Genomic DNA, 17,688 nt, shown 5'->3' with positions numbered 1-17,688 from the left:
TTGGTGATTCTGGATCGGAAATTCACTACAACCGTCTCCTGAACCATGCTCTTGATGTCGTTGATGCCTCGTAGCGGAACTTTTGTGGGTTGCCTTGAGACTCCCAATCGGTTAGCCAGATCGCTTGAAATAAGGTTCACTTGTGAGCCACTATCCAGCAGAACACGGCATCGGTGCGATTGGCCTTTCCTATCAAGCACATCTACAACAGCGGTTGGCATAAATACAATCTTACAGCAGTCGGCGTGATTGCAGGTCAGTGAATTGTTCGAGTTCTCTTCTACATGGGCCTGTCTGGATACTCGGTCTTGTGTGTGATCTGGTCGAGCTGGATCGGAAAAGTTGGGGTTCGGATCTTGGTTCATCTTTTCCCTATGCAATTGGGTGTGATGTCGCTTTTGACATTTCTGACACGCTTTTGAAGATGAGCACTCTCTGAACGAGTGTCCTTTTCGGAGACAGTTGAAGCATGCTCCAGTCTTCCTTACCTTGTCCATCCTTCGGTCAAAAGGCAGCGATGCTAGTATATAACACTGGAAGTTGCGGTGAGGTCCTCGGCAGAAATCACAGATATACTTCTTGGGTCGTTCGGTTGTAGCGGTGCAAATATTGGAAGTTTTTGTACACGATTGGGAAGGCTTCAAACTCGGGTCGGAAAAATACTGTGAGCTAGACTGGAAAGCGTTTTCACAGTTCTCCAACATTTGGTGTCGCGCTTCAAGGAACGAGATGGTTTGCGAATACTGAGGTAGTTCGCCTTTCCTCTGGGTTGCTTCCCAAGACATCCTAGTAGCGTTATCCATAGCGGACGTCACGATGTAGACGAGAAACAGGTCGGAAACACCTGAAAACTCCTGGTTGAGATACTTCAGGCTCTCTACGTGGCGGATACATTCGTCGAGTAAGCGTCGCAACTCCTTGGACGACCCTGATGACATTCGCTTAATATCAAACAGATCGCGGATGTGCGTCTCTACGATGATTCGCTTGTTCTCATAGCGGTTCGTGAGAATAGCCCATGCTTGCTGGTAATTTCCCTCGCTGATCACCTTCGCGTCCAGAGCTCCTGCAGCTTCACCAACAAGTGCCTTGTCGAGATGGTATAACTTGATGGCATCCGAATCTGGCGAGTTGGCCATCAAGTCCTGAAATATGGCCTTGAACTTCGGCCAGTTGGCGTAGGACCCATCGAAGGTGGGGATCGGAGCCTTCAATGGTTGCTGTTGAATTATGACTTGTGGCTTTGGGTCAGGAACTTTGGCATGCTCCACTTCGCTGGCAAGCATTAGCTCATCAATGGTTGTCCGGATCTGAAGGTGACGCTCCTCAAATGCAATGTACTGCTTTTCTTCCTGTCGAAAAGCCTCATCGGGAATGATTGCAATTATCTTGCTATGTACGGTGCTGAATTCGGTGTAGGCATCATCGGCGTTCTTCAAATATGTCCTCAATAGCGACTGGTTGATTTGGTGATGGGCGGTACCAAGTGCCCTTTGGACTCGTACTAGCTTAAGGCTCACCTGGTCTCTCTGGCGGCAAAGTGACGACAGCTCCTTGAGTGTAATGGGGTCATCGGAAAATTTCCATTCGGCAGTTTGGTCATGGAAAACGGCTTCTCGTTTATTCGATTTAGCGGCTTCAGCTGCAGCCTCAGCAACTGATCTGGACTTCGGCGTACGATCTTGCTGCATGGCTCCGAAGCGATCCTCAATGAGCGGGTAACTGTTGAGTCGAAACGATAACAGTGATTCCTGGAGAAAGAAGCGTCGGACTCGATTTGGCTTCACACTACTTCGTCGGGTTGAATTTCGGGTCGGATAATCGGTGGGCGATTCCTCCTGGTGTTATTCGTTGTGGTTCAGAACAGTTTGGGATTCGTAGCGGGTGACGATGTGAACAATTCCTTCACTAATACACGTCCCGGTATATGTACCACGCAGACGTGTCGGACGGCGATGGTGATTAGTAGACCTCTCTGGAATACACGTCCTGGCTAAAGTCACGCTAACGTGTCGGATTATCTCGTCACGACGAGCGGATGTGTCGAATACTTTCCTACGGTGAGCGGCGCTGGATCCGGCTCGAAGGACCACTATGTTGGCGCGATAACCGTGGCCAACTCCGGTCGGGTCGGGGTGGACTGTATTTCGGATGAAAGAATTCGACACCACTGGTTTACTAAACACTGCACTTTATTCACTTCACTACTTCACTACTTTACTATTACACTTCACTTTCACTGTCGATCATAATCACGCGGCGGTTAAAATAATAACTGAGTCTGCTACGCATACGGCTCGCGTATATATAGCACCGCGCTCGCAATCTAGAAACACGCGGAAGCTTCTAGAAGCGCGTGGAAGCGTCGCGATTCGTGTGCTGCTACCGTCACTGCCACTGTACGATGAGCTCCCGGATGAACCATGCAATGAGTGCCACGATAACGATGACGCTGATTGTGGGACACTCACTGTTGGCACTCACACTCGATGTGGGAACTCTCTCTCTCAGTGACGTAGGCAGTGTGGGTCGTATCAGGGGCTGCAATTGGGTGAGTTCATCGTGTGCTTCAGTGACGATAGAATGTGTGTCGTTGTTTTTCATGCTACTACGGCAGTGATTTGGGACACTCGTTCCACACGGAACAGTGCGTACGCGGTAATTCAGTGGAAAACGGGATGTTTATTGTACATAGGAGAACTTGGGTATTTTCGGCAGTTTTCTTCGTCATCTCTATGTCACCCAAATCAACTGAGGTTTAGTATTACGAGGCACGTAACATTTAAAAATATTTTGAGCCCAATGGGTTATAAAAAAACCCTTCCTGGCAAATTGAATATAGCTGTCAAAAACATAAGAACATTTATAATATAAAAATATAAGAAGTCACCCTACGTGTATATGTATACCAAAATTATAACTACACAAAAACAAAAATTCGCGGAATATTAAGAAAAATTTCGTTTCGTAACATTTCGTATCGGTTTTTACGGAATATTTTAATTATTCGTTTCGTTTCGCTACGAACAGTTTTGGAAATTCCGCATATCGTTTCGTTTCGTATCGCCATGGAAAATACTCATATCGCATACCCTTAATGCTCCGCAGTTGCAGAGTAAATGCTCAGCAGTTTCGTTTTCAGCTTGACAAAAACGACACTCAGAGGATTGGATTTTTCCTATCTTTTTAAGATGATATCTACTTGGGCAGTGACCGGTCATCAGGCCAGTTATTTCCCTAAGATTTCCTTTATTAAGATTCAGTATAGCCCGGGCTTTAGCTAGACTGAGTTTTATGAATCTTTTCGCTTACTTGGATGTATCCGTGGCGTTCCAATTGAATTCTACCATGGACATTTTCCAATTTTTCAGTTTCATCCTGAGAGTGCACTCAGGAACACCATAGAACGGTTCAGGGCCGACAAAGCTCGAAGCTGCACCCTGTCTTGCTAGATTGTCGGCGATTTCATTCCCCTCAATTCCACAATTGCCGTGACTGTTCGCAGCTCAGCTTTTTCAAAAGCCTCACAATTTCACAATCATTCATTCAATTCACATTATTTATAACGAAAACCACGACTTGGATTGCAGGTTGCCGCGAAAACATGTTTTGTTTTCAAAATTTGGTTTAATAAGGCTATGATATGAATTTCAACCCGATTTATTTTGGCGAATTCTCATAAGTGATTCCTATGTATTTCGATATTCCATTTGCGTAAGTGTACTCTTAAATGCTTTTCGCGAGGAAAATTTTGAAATTTTGTATGAAACATAGCGTTTGGGCCAACCACACCTCTTTCCTACTAGAGCATTACGCTATTTATTAAGAGCTCCTTTGTAGTCTTACGTTATCCAATGCCAAGTATGCGGTTGTATCATGAACACCATTATTCTATTTTCTTAGAACATGTAACAACCTTTTTATTCGAGCGAACCATGTTTTTGGTAGTACAGCCAAAAAGCAAGAAGCACAAATGCACGATAAAAAAAGAGCTAGATAAACAATAAAAAATTATGTTGTCTAGACATTATTAGATGCTTTAGCATAATTAATTAAAAATATAAAGCATTAAAAGCAACATGTGTTAAAGTGATAATTTGCATTCATTCACTTTCAAACAGTTACATCCGGTCAAAAGCAAAGAAACGTTTGTCATTTGAATCGTTCAACAAATTTCTGGACACACCTCCTTCCCCTTGGATTTTTTGTTCGGATCAACTAGATTGAAATTTTACCATGAGATAATTTTGTCGTAGTGCATGCAGGCGTAGTTACATTCTCCGAAATCCGTTAATTAAAACGTGAATGCAACCATTGTTATAAAAGGAAGCCATCTTTTTAGCTGGTGAAATTTGCTTGGGGATTTGTGTGGGTATCTTTTATGCAGTGAAAATGACAAGGAGGGTAACACACGACGAAGTAGTGCAACACAAATTCAGGTATTACCGTTAGTAAATGAGCTTGCATTCACGTTCGCTAACCGTAAACACCTTCCTGTATTTTGCGCACATCCTGTCTTCTTTCGGTACGGTATTATCACCACATCTAGCAGGTCGGTCCGTTGCTTTTTTGCAAGTGCATACGCAATCTTAGGTCGATCCTTCGGCGCTATTATATGTGCGGAAAGCAAGGAAGCACTTCCCATTCTGTACGACCAACTTGAATATTTATTCTTATGCTCTACATTATCCTTGCGTCGCAGTGCTCACCAGGGTTGGAAAACTTTTTTTCTATAATAAAAATTATGCTAAAATTATACTTCCTTTTTTGAAATTGTCTCAGCACTTTCAAGTCCTCGATCATTCTACAGTGTTTTTTTATACCATCACTCATTTTAATCATTACTCGAGAATTTCATGCTCGGTTCTATCCCGGATTTCATTTCTATTATATCATCTTTCTTATGAATGTTGTAATTCAGGGGTAGTTTGAACTCATCCCGTGTTGGAACATCATTTTTTACAATTTCTCATCGTAATATGGTGTTTTTCATCACGCCAATCCGTTATGTAACAGTCTACATTCTTGCACTGAATTATGCAGTGTGGTAATGGTTAGTTGTGTAATGACTATTACGTGATGCTTTTCCATTATGTAACTGTTTTGATTTTGATTACTCATTGCACAACAATTTTCAGAAAATGTAATATAATGTTAAAATCATCGCGATATGATTTCTTATACCCTAAAGTGGTCTTCAACGTAATCGCAAAAAAATAAATAAACGCAACTCGTTGCAGAACTCGATTTAGGTATTTACTAATTAAGGCAAAACTAGCTTTGTTCGGTAAATTTATATTTTAATAGAAATTGTATTAAAAAGTACATATAGTACACACCAAATTAAGAATTCCAAATCATGGTTAAATAAGATAAAAGCTTAAGCAGTTAGGTAGTTAATCATAAGAGGTCGTTCAATAACTATTTAGGCATTAACATTAACATGCTTTTAACCTAGGTCACCTTTTCTACAAGAGAAGGGGGGGGGACTCACTTGAAATCTTGAATAGCAAAGAGGTTAACTATTTTGACCATTCGTTGAAGTTGAATTAAATTCGGTTTAAAACAAATAGAGGGCATTTGGGAGGAAAAAAACAGTAAATCTTACTTTATTTTACATCTGTCAATTTAATGCCATTATAAAACAACGTGACAATTTGTTTGCCCAGTAAAAAGTGTTTAGCTGAGATTCTCACAACCAAACTCGGGATAAAAAAAAATCAATTTGTTAATCAAAACCCTTTTTTGTGATTCTTCATTCACGTGTTAATATATTAAAAGGAAAAAAACTTCGCTGAAAAAAGACAGAACACGACACGGAGTATGTTATGGAGAAATCTGACATTTCAGGAAGCTGTATTGAAAGCTGAAGAAAGTTGATTCAACGCAATTCCGTAGTTGGGCTTAATGAAGCAATGGCTTAATTGCCAAGGTCATCACTGTTTGAATTTAATTAAAACACATTTTGTTATGTTCATATTACTATTCATACACTTTTTGTTATAATTTTAGTTATTTTAACAACATCCTGCCAAGTTTGTAACAACCTATGTTCGAAAAAAACTTATAACATAATAACATATGCTTATATAATTTTGTTATGTACCCTTAATCGGGTATACACAATACATAGTACATATTATAAATTATCTCATGTATCAAAACCTTGGAATGAAGAAAATATAAATTAAAGAACTAATGTAAAGCATAAACGGTATAGAATCCCAAGAAAGATTATTCGCAATATTAAATCCATTGTCATCTTTCAAATATGACCCTTCGCAACCTCAAGTCGGCTCTGATCCATGGTTTCCATTACTGCTTTTCTCTGCCTTTTACACAGGTGTCATGGATTAGGAGAAAGGACTATCATCTACTGACGGTCGGGCTGACGACTTACAGTAGCGACGAACGATTTAGTGCCACACACCTGCAAAACTCCGAGGTCTCTCCCCATAAGAAGGCAAAAATGCACTCTCTTGAATATATATTGCTTTGCAATTGCAGGATTGGACGCTGCAGATAAAATTCGTACAGGACCGGGACGCAGGATGGTACGAGTGCCAGGTTTCAACACATCCACCAACATCCATCCTCTTGGAGCTGCGAGTAGTGGGTAAGTTTGAAATAAAACAAGTCATCTTTGGTGCTTTTAGTGATTTATTGTGATGCACCAACTCTTTCGCTTTTGTGTCTCGATTTTCCTCGTTCTTTCGAAAAAAACAGATGATTACGCAGACCAGCAGGTACCACTGGATGTGCACATACATTATTGCTCAGTACTAGTAATAAATCATATACGGTAAACGAACTTTTTAAAGTTCGTCTCAGTACCGTTTTTATGAGTCAACACTTCCGAACACTTAAGGCCAACAGTGACTTCAAATGCATCTGATTGGCATAAATTAGCTGATATTTGTGTAAATTTTAATTTCTTCGCAAAGTCTGACTGTTAGCTGTTGGGTGTACCGATAATAATGTTAATTTGATTAGTTTTAGTATTGTTTTTACGTAAAAGTATGGAACAACATTTTGATTCAAATGCCGAACACTGTGTTCATTCTGTATCATATTCCGAACACCTTGATTCAAATTCCGAACAGCACGAATAAATCGTATTCAAATGAATAATTTCGCAAATAAATTTATCTGAGCTTGTTCTACTGGTCTTAAACTAGAGAATCAACACTACTTCCGCGTTATAAATTATATTGGAGACGTTAAAATGTAATTGCAATTGACTGCCATTTCCTTGTTGTTTAGTGACATATTTCAACGAAACATTTCAACTAAATCGCCATACAAAAACCGAGTGTTCGGAATATGAGTCTGTTCGGAATTTGAGACAAAACGGTATTTTTACAATCAGAAAAAAGTGGAACTTGCAAATGTATTGCGATATATGTATTGTGTAGGACATGTCAATCTAGTCCTAACTGAGATGGTTTTAAATTGAGAAAGGTTTGAGATGAGAAATGGTTAGGATCACATAATTGCAACAAAGTTTTATGTTGATTTTGTTTTCATATCATATGACAATTTGTGGGTTTATAAAAAAAATAGACACTCTATCTACCTAGATGACAGCCAAATTGATATAAGAATAAAGCAATTCATACAAATTCGTAGGTGGTACGTCTTAGACCGTCGCACAATGCGCTGAATGTATGGAGATGCGGGACAAAAATCAAAACTGGAAGATCAAGCCATTTAAGCACCTTGGTATGGAAGGAAAGGTTTTTTCTGGTAAAAAGAGCTGCAATTTGCATAAATGACATATGGTATACGAATAATCTCAAAACTGGCCTAAGCGCCAATTCCATTATTTTTCAAGAAAAACCTTGTAATTTGTACTATTATTGCCTATAATGATGTAAGAAGTTATTTGCAAATATGTCTCTTCACACTCGTAACTGCAAAAGTGACTTAAACGCCTTTATGCAAAAAATGCGCATTATTTTAAGATTTTCTAGTTTTTAACATAAAGTTTAAATAAAATCTTAGAAACTTCATTTAAAATATATTATTCTAAACATAAACTTGCTCTGGTGTAATGTCTGGTTCAGCTTTGACCTCATAGCGTTGCGAGATTTTCGGATTTTTTATCACAAACAACTCATTTTCATACTTGTGCTGGTTAAGGAGTATACCGAAAAATAGTTGAAAATCTCGAAGAGTTGCAGGGAGTTGCAGCTGTATCTTTCAGATCTCTTAGAGGACACTCTAAGAAACATGTCTGTGAGTGATTTAGGGTGGAACTCGGTGGAACTTTTTTTGAATCGATAATCAAAGTTACATGTTAGTATATCATAAGTTTGATTTCATAGCCAACTCATCGTGCCGATTTCTCATATTCAAAGTTAAAATTGATGTGTTTATCCCATCAAATATACTTTACCAACCTTCAAACATGTTCTCTTTCAAATTTTGATTGAATGGATTCGTTTCAACACCCTCCGTACTAGTTGAAAGTAATGTTGAAAACATGCGACAAAATTAAGTTTTTTTTTTGCTACTCCGACAACTGTCACTTTCGACGCTTGTTGTAGTCGTTTTAGTGCTTTATAAATCTTATCAATACACGTTTCAATAGCCGATGTTATCTATCAACACTTGTGGATACTTATTATCGCCGAATAAAATAACTTGAAATTTGATTTTTGTCTATGGAGCAACGCACTGTGCGTCGTGCCGATTTTCTTCTAAATCCGGACACCCAAGAAGAAGTTCAATGTTAAACTTGAATATCACAAGCAGATTCATACATACTCAAGCCATATTGTATTTCTACAACGTTTGTTGGTTCTTATTTGCCATAATGAATAGGAAAACAAGTGTGTTCCGTTTTTATTACGTTCCGATTTCTTCAATAAGCTATTCTGTTTTTATCAACGTAAAAAAACTTGCATTTTTCTAAATGTTCAGAATATTGAAGACTTATTTTGTAGCAACCCAAATATATTTTTCGAATGCTTTAGGGTTGAGTTTTAGACATTATTTCAGAATTGACCATATGTATCGTAGATGTCAACTACAGTATCATTCAACGAGAGTTGATTCCCTCCGGGCAATCCAAATTTAACTTAGGCTATTAGACAAGATTGACGCTAGGGGCAAGACACCTTTAATAATATTAGCGGGATTAGGTAAGATTAGGCGATACTAATCTTTATATAAGCGTGGATTCCATTGAGTTGGCCATGATTTAGATTTATGTTTTGATGCTTGACAAAAGGAAATATGCCAAACCTAGCTCATGGCTGATTAAAAGATGGGCAAAATGAATCGGGATCATTTGAAACATAATTGAACGAATGATTCGTGGCTCTTTTTTGGCGAGAGTTGGTTCGTTCGATCTGCAGTCGTTAGTCGTACGAACTGATTATTTTCTGCTATTCTGTTCGTTCGTATACCGTTTGGAAAATATATAGGGAGCCGAATCCTATTCTAGACACTTTTGATTCACTTCGACAGTGGGGTTTTTTGAAAGCTACAGGGCTCATATTTGGCCACAATATGCGTCGTACTAATGCTTATAGCAAAATTTCAGAAAATTTGGCCGAGAAAAACCCCCCATGCCAAAGTGAATCATGGAAGTGCCCAAGTGGTTCTGCACCCTACCTTGCTTTGCGCGCGTTTGCTGCTGCTCTGTGCTCTCATAACTCTCAGCATAGACAGACAAATTTGCCCCGCCCCACTTGCATAACAGGCAAACGAAAGATAAAGAGAGAAAGTGCTCACGTGAACCGCAAAGCGCATAGTTTTGCATCCTTCATTTGGTTTGGGTAGGGGAAAGCTGACGAATATTTTGTTCGTGTCCGGTCGAATCTTGAGTTTCTGTGGAAGAATGTACGAAAAATGAGGATGCTTAAGATCGTACAATACATAAAGCGAGAGTCGCGCTACACGGAATCAATCGTTCGATCCGTTCGCTCTTCGTTTACGAGCCGCTGAGCCACTGAACCGTTCAAAACATCCGATGCAGCGAAGTGAGTGATTCGGATTGCATCCGGTCAGTGAATAGAGCCATTTTGCCCATCTTCTGAATTATTGTTTATTTTGTACAGTCATCCCACAGGTATGGATCAACTAAGGGTTATTTTTCAGAACAAAATATGATTGAAAAACATGGTGACGCTGTACAAAACAAAAATAAAGGAAGACGGGGTAAGACGGACCACCTTCAGTTTGGCATGAAAATGGCAATTTTCTTAAAAGTTCACCAAGCACTTTCCATAAACACAAGATTTTTGTCATTTCGGAGCATTTAGTGTGATATTTACATCACATTTTTCATAACAAATGTCAAAAACTAAGTTTCTGCTCGTCGATATTGAATTTGATCTAAATTTAACAGATGCTCACTTAAGGATTTCGGAAGGGATTTTTTTTGGAAAAACATAACACACATACCCGTCCATGCTTTAACATATGAAATATGCTTCGGTGAAGTGAAATATGAATTGTAAATATTAAGCTTTGAAATAAGGCCATATTTGTGAAAATTGCACAAGCGGGGTAAAACCGACCACTGTTGACGGGGTAAGAACGCCACCCCTAATTTATACCAAATAACTGTATAAACAATTTTAAAAGTTGTAACTACGTTGTACATACATTACTGTTCAAGTAAAATGAAATCAATTTTGTGAAAAATACAAGCCAAATCCGCATATGTTTTCCAAAATATGGGTGTTTAAAGGTAAGAATAAGTATGTATTTAAGTTTTTTTTTTAAATAATTAACCCTAAAAAATGATTCAATATCCACGATAATCAATGTAGAATTGATAAAACATTATACTTTTAAGAATCACAGGAAACTGATATATTTTTTCGCAAAATTGTGTACGAAAATCGTGGTGGTCGCTCTTACCCCGTCGCTAAAAATAATCATGATAAGACATCACTTTTTTAAAGCTTCAAGAAATAATTACTTTTAAGAAATACAACACCTGTGATTAGCATACGTTTGGCGTTTGTTTCGGAATGGTGTTATCTTTGATTCATAACTGTGGTATGGTTTTCAATGCCCCACAGTAATGGATCAGCGCTTCTGGGAATACGGTTGACATTTTATTTCCTACGAACGGAAAAATATACTTAAGCATATTATAATTGATTGCGATACTGTACAGATTTATGGCTCACGTTGGTAAAATGTGTTCTGCCTGAATGCAACTCTATTTGATAAGATATTCCTGTTTTGATCCAACTCTGATCCATATCTGTGTGCTATCCATAACTGTGGGGTGACTGTACACACCTTTCATAAATCATGGCATACTTATCAAAACTCAGACTTGATTTTTCCAAGTATTAGAAATATTAGCTGGATAAATCCCGATATTAGACAATGTCTTGCCCCTAAGATTGACGCATCCTTCAACAATCGAAAGTTACCATGGTAACGCTCTAGCAACTACTGAAGATTGTGGGTACCGTCGTTGGGGGTGACAATGGGTCAAAATGGCATATGTACGATTTATTTATTGAATAACTATCGCATTTTAACTCCAATAAACTTCAAAATTTGGTGTGTATGTACTTTGATGGTACATTAACAATTGTTCAAAAAATTAAATAAAAATATTTATTCACAGCGGCACCACAAGTGAATGAAAAATGACCCAATCTCACCCCATAGAAGGGGTGACATTGGGTCACTGTAATTAAAATAACTTGTTTTTGAGAATATGACTGCAAAACCATTCATAGCTGAAAAATATTGATGAAATACGAGGCAAACAAGTCGAAAAGATATCTAAGACGTTTCACAAGTATGATAAACCCACTTAAAAGAACGAATATACCAAAAAATTAAAGAGCTATGAGAAAAAATATGTAAACCCAACATTTATCGACAAGTTTACATAAATTGTCTTGTTTTTTCCCTCAAATTGTCTTCAAAGTCTCATCCCTATTGCTATAAAGCCTATTCAGTTTCCCCCAAGGTGTACTGAAACAGTGATTATTTTAAACCTTCACAAATAGTTAAATTTCGGTGCGACATTCCATGATCAATACATTTCAGGCAGATGTTGACGTCATAATCCCGGTATTTCAGCGGTCCAACTCATTTGTACTTTCGTGAGATGTTTCTATAACATGATGTAACAATAAATTTTAACATGGATCTTGTTCACCGTTAATAAAATTAACAGTGTAACCAAAGCTTCTATAAATTTAGACCCTTTTGCAACACATGCGCCATCTCCCGTATTAGTAGAGACATCTGAAGCTTTGAAATTCAAAAGTTCCGATTGATCGTTTCAAATAACCGGTGAGAGCCTCCACAGGATCTCATTTAGCTGACCAGAAGACAAATTTAAAGAACCTATTTGAACTAATTTGGACTGCAAGCGGAAATCTGCTACCTGCGTGTATAGGATTTATACAGCGAAAAAGGTAGAGCGAGATCGGAAAAATATAAACGAGTAAGGCAAAATGAGATGGGGTGTTTCTAAATTGCGTTCAACCAAAAATAGGTACGCAATTGGGGGGATTTTATAAAAACTAAAATTTGGCTGAGGACATTTTATTCTCGTGCGATTTGTCAACGATTCGAAATCGGTTTTTGAGAAAAGTCGAACAATTGAACGAAGAATTGAATAGTTCAATATTTAAAACTAATCGAAATCGAAATTACTTGTGAAAAAAAAGTTAAAAGTTATTGAACAGTATTTAGAATATTTGAATTGAGTTGTCGGAAGTAATTAGTTTAGACTTTAACGGTTAGTTTCGATTAGTGAATTAAATTATATAATATTGCATTGAAATTTTCTACCCGTATTCGATTTTGATTAAGGTGTTCAGTACCTTAGTAACAAATTGAACCAAATTTGAGTTTAAACTATAGTTTCACTTTTAATTTTTCTTTAAATACTAAATAATGATGGATGGCTATCGCATTAATGCGAATGACCTCCTTGAAGAGGAGTTGGACTACGAATTGAGTCTTCGGTCGCAACCGACTAATGTACCGATTGTTGCCAAACGTCGGACGCTTCGTAAATGGCTTAGAGGCAACGAAGATCCGAACTATGTATTGAAGTCTCGTTATGAACTCGCTCGTGATTATGTCACTATCCCGTACAAACTCGACGAAATTCAAGATCAAATCGTGAATGGTCGTGGTGCAGGTTGCTTGTCGCGGTTGGTGCACTACCATAAACGTGTCCGTCGTTACGTACCGCGAACAAGTGAAGAGAAAGATCGTCAGCACACGCTTTTGTATGTGATTGCTCAAGTAGCAGTGAAACATTATGCAGTGGATTTTAGTGAAGCGATGTGGATGGTACCAACATGCCAAGTTGTGCCATTTTCGAGACAGCCAACCGCTCCAACGATGTCGGATGTCAATGAGGACCAAGGACCAGTAGCAAGTACCAGTGGAACACAGCAGGCGGTTAGAGGTTCATTGGGATCAACCGTCCCTGGTCAGATTCATGCAGTGTCGAACGCCAACCGTGAATTAGAATCACAAGGCCTGTTGAGCACAGAGGCGCCGGTCGATGAGCAGTGTCAAGCTAACTCGACGGCGGAAGAAGGTGCCGTTGGAGGTGTGTCTCTCACACAGGCTCTGAACAATCCGTTTATTTCATCGGACAATGTACCTGCGTCACGTGTGTCCGATTATGTGGGACGAAATGTAGCCGCGAATACAGATCGTCGCCGGTCTGCTCCTGGATTTTTGGGTGATCAGGATACTCAGGCTATATACGAGCAACCACGAACGAGTAGTTCTCCTACAGCTATGGGTAAATCAGTCAATCCGACGATTTCTGCAAGTTTTTTGGATAAAACGTTTTATACTCCGCCTTTCCGCCAATTTTGCCCAACAACGTTCGGTGAAACCGTTTAACCCAAAATCTTTGTCCGTATCGCAACCACCACCGGTGAGAGAACCGGTTAGGCAGACAGGTCCGTCGCTGGTTGAGGTAGCGACCTCGCCGGTACATAATAACCCTGAAATTAATGAAAGGAGTATGAGTGAATACGTTCATGCTTCAGAAATCGAAACGTATGTGAGAGCTTATCTGGAAAAGTTGATAGACAGTGGTTCTCAACGCCTTTCGCCCTCGAACTTAGATGTCAGCCGGTTGGCCGATCGAATTGCCAACGTAGGATTCCGAGACACTGAGGTGTTTCAGATTTCTCGCGGTGATATGAGAGGTCTAATAACTCCTGATCATTCTATTCCACCGTTGCAGTTGCCTTCGCAAAATCCTAGCGAGCGGGTCGCAGACATGGAAGGCAGACCAATGCAACCGAACCGTGAATCAGGTTCGCCACGGGACCCTCCCTTGACAGCTCGTCAAGGAATGTCACAGTCATCGTGGACACCTTTCCCGAACCCCTATGATCGTACCGTGTTTCCCAATGCTCACGGCTCTTTCGGTTATTCTCAACGTCAGCCACATCAGCAATGCAACATTATCGAAAAGTGGCCAAAATTTAGCGGCGATAATAACACGATCCCCGTTACCGATTTTTTACGTCAAATCGATATTTTGTGCCCAGATAGCCGATATTTAGGGGCCCAGATAGCCGTAGCGGTAAACGCGCAGCTATTCAGCAAGACCAAGCTGAGGGTCGTGGGTTCGAATCCCACCAGTCGAGGATCTTTTCGAGTTGGAAATTTTCTCGACTTCCCAGGACATAGAGTATCTTCGTACCTGCCACACGATATACGCATGCAAAAATGGTCATTGGCATAGTAAGCTCTCAGTTAATAACTGTGGAAGTGCTCGTAAGAACACTAAGCTGAGAAGCAGGCTCTGTCCCAGTGGGGACGTAACGCCAGAAAGAAGAAGAAGACGATATTTTGTGCCGGTCTTACGACATAAATAAGCAGGATTTGCGTAGACATGCTCACTTGTTGTTTAAGGAGAATGCATACGTGTGGTATACGACATACGAAGATCGGTTTCAGAGTTGGGAAACTCTAGAGAGCTACCTTAAAATGCGATACGATAATCCCAACAGGGATCGTATTGTAAAAGAGGAGCTCCGTAACCGCAAGCAGCGTCCGAACGAGTTGTTCAGCGCGTTTCTCGCGGATATTGAGATGCTAGCCCAGCGACTAAATCACAAAATGACCGAAAGGGAGAAATACGAATTGATCGTGGAAAATATGAAGATTGGCTACAAACGTGGCCTCGCTTTGGAGCCAATCCATTCGATTGAACACTTGGCACAAATGTGTTACAAGTTTGATGCACTCGAACCAAATTTGTATAGCGTAGGAGGTCAAACTAAACCGATTATCCATCAGCTCACAACCGAGGATGAAGAGGGAGAAGATTATGACGTAGAGGATATGGAGCACATTTGCGCGCTGCAAAAGCGGTTTGGAAAATTTTCACGAGTGAATAAAGATACCACCGGGGCTGTTCCAACGTCTAGCCTCGAAAACCCGGCTAAGACCACCGTGTCACAGCTAGTGTGTTGGAATTGTAGACAGACTGGACACCTGTGGAAGGACTGTAACCAGAGAAAGGAAATCTTCTGTCATATTTGTGGACACGTAGACACGACTGCGTTCAGATGCCCCAATCGGCATAACTTGAAGCCACGTGATGATGAGGAGCCAAAAAACGAATGAGTGAGGAACCGTTTGGGAATCGCTCTTCCTCCTCCGTAGAAATTCAGATTCCTACCACTCATTATTCCGTGTTTAATAAAATCCTGCAAATTGACACCCTTGTACACAAGTGTCCGCATCTAAAAGTGCGAATAATGTCGGAGGAAGTTGAAGGTTTGGCCGATACGGGAGCTAGTTTGTCCGTACTAAGCTCAGTCAACCTTATTAAGAAACTTGGTTTGATTATTCACCCTCTTAAACTCCAAATAACCACTGCAGATGGAACTCCATACAATTGTCTGGGGTATGTAAATCTACCGGTGTCCTACAAATAAACAACCCATGTTTTACCAACAATTGTAGTGCCGGAGATGAAAAAAGATCTCATCCTTGGAGTCGACTTCTTGAACAAATTCGGGTTTCAATTAGTTGGTCCTAGTTTATCTGAACATAAAAGCTCTCAAGAAGGCTTGATGTGTGCCGAAGAGTACTTTGAAGACCGAGAAAAGATTTGTTTTCAGTTGGAGCCCATTACACCATCCGAACAGCTAAAAAAACCAAAACCTTGAAGTTGATGATAGTCTGGAGATACCAACTATTGAAATTCCAGAAAATCCGTTGAACTGTCCTGAAGATATTGTTACTGAACATTATTTGTCCGAACAAGATCGTTTAGCCCTGTTTAATGTGGTAAAACAACTCCCTGCCACTAAATCTGGATCTCTAGGGCGTACAAAAATCATGGAGCACCAGATAGAGTTACTTCCTGGAGCACAGCCTCGGAAAATTCCATCCTACCGTTGGTCTCCAGTGGTAGAACAAGTAATCGACGCTGAAGTAGATCGGATGCTAAAATTAGGGGTCATCGAAGAGTGTTCAGGAGTGGTAGATTTCGTAAATCCCCTCCTGCCAATCAAAAAAAGTAATGGTAAATGGAGGATATGCCTAGATTCGAGACGACTTAACCAGAGCACGAAACGTGACGACTTTCCCTTTCCAAATATGATGGGAATTTTACAAAGGATCGAAAAATCGAAATACTTTTCAGTGATCGATTTATCGGAATCCTATTATCAGGTGCCCCTTGCCAAGGATGCGAAAAATAAGACGGCTTTTGAAACAAATAAAGGTTTGTTTCGCTTTACCGTCATGCCATTTGGGCTCACCAATGCCCCGGCGACAATGGCTCGTTTGATGTCTAAGGTACTCGGTCATGACCTAGAACCCCGGGTATACGTATACTTAGACGATATCATTATCGTTTCTAATAAGCTTGAAGAGCATCTTGAACTCATCAAGATTGTAGCCGAACGGCTCCGTAAGGCTGGATTGACCATCAACCTTAGCAAAAGCCGATTTTGTCAAACTCAAATCCGGTATCTGGGTTACGTTTTGTCCGATCAGGGTCTTGCCATGGACGACAGCAAAATCCAACCCGTATTGGATTATCCAAGTCCCAAAACTGTCAAGGAAATCAGAAGACTCCTCGGATTAGCTGGTTTCTACCAGAAATTCGTACAAAATTATTCAGAAATTACTACTCCGATAACCGACCTTCTGAAGAAGAGCAAGAAGAAAATCATATGGACCGAGGAGGCCGAGCAAGCTTTGACCAAACTCAAAACTGCGTTAGTCACTGCCCCTATCCTTGCAAATCCAAACTTTCAAATTCCTTTTATTCTGGAAACAGATAGTTCGGATTTGGCTATTGGTGCCGTGCTGGTACAGACTCAAGATGGTGAACGCCGGACCATTGCTTACTTCTCCAAAAAGCTGTCTAGCACTCAACGCCGGTACAGCGCTACAGAGCGTGAGTGCTTAGCGGTCCTGATGAGCATTGAGCACTTTAAACATTTCTTGGAAGGAACGCAGTTTATAGTGCAAACCGATGCTATGAGTCTGACGTTCCTGCACAGTATGTCTATAGAGTCGAAGTCCCCCAGAATTGCTCGGTGGGCGTTGAAATTGGCCAAATACGACGTTTTATACCAATATAAGAAGGGATCTGAAAATATTCCCGCGGACGCGTTGTCACGGTCCATTTGTACTATTGATCAACCGATGTTGGACCCATACATCGATCAATTACGATCAATGATCGAA

At 40.1% G+C, this 17,688-nt stretch overlaps 1 protein-coding gene across 3 annotated transcripts in view; it reads left to right on the top strand.

The window, feature by feature from the left end:
* The window catches only part of LOC5569022, a 183,828-nt gene that overhangs the window by 105,305 nt on the left and 60,835 nt on the right, over positions 1 to 17,688 (top strand). For all 3 annotated transcript variants that reach the window (XM_021844115.1, XM_021844114.1, XM_021844113.1), the window contains exons 4-5: positions 6,344 to 6,445; positions 6,508 to 6,616. In XM_021844115.1, the coding sequence (XP_021699807.1) occupies positions 6,344 to 6,445; positions 6,508 to 6,616 (211 nt within the window). The remainder of the gene's footprint in view (positions 1 to 6,343; positions 6,446 to 6,507; positions 6,617 to 17,688) is intronic.

Source organism: Aedes aegypti, chromosome 2, assembly GCF_002204515.2.
Source record: "Aedes aegypti strain LVP_AGWG chromosome 2, AaegL5.0 Primary Assembly, whole genome shotgun sequence".
Classification (NCBI taxonomy): Eukaryota; Metazoa; Arthropoda; class Insecta; order Diptera; family Culicidae; genus Aedes; species Aedes aegypti.
The sequence above is the reverse complement of the archived record's forward strand: the minus strand, read 5'-3'. Positions and strand labels throughout refer to the sequence as shown.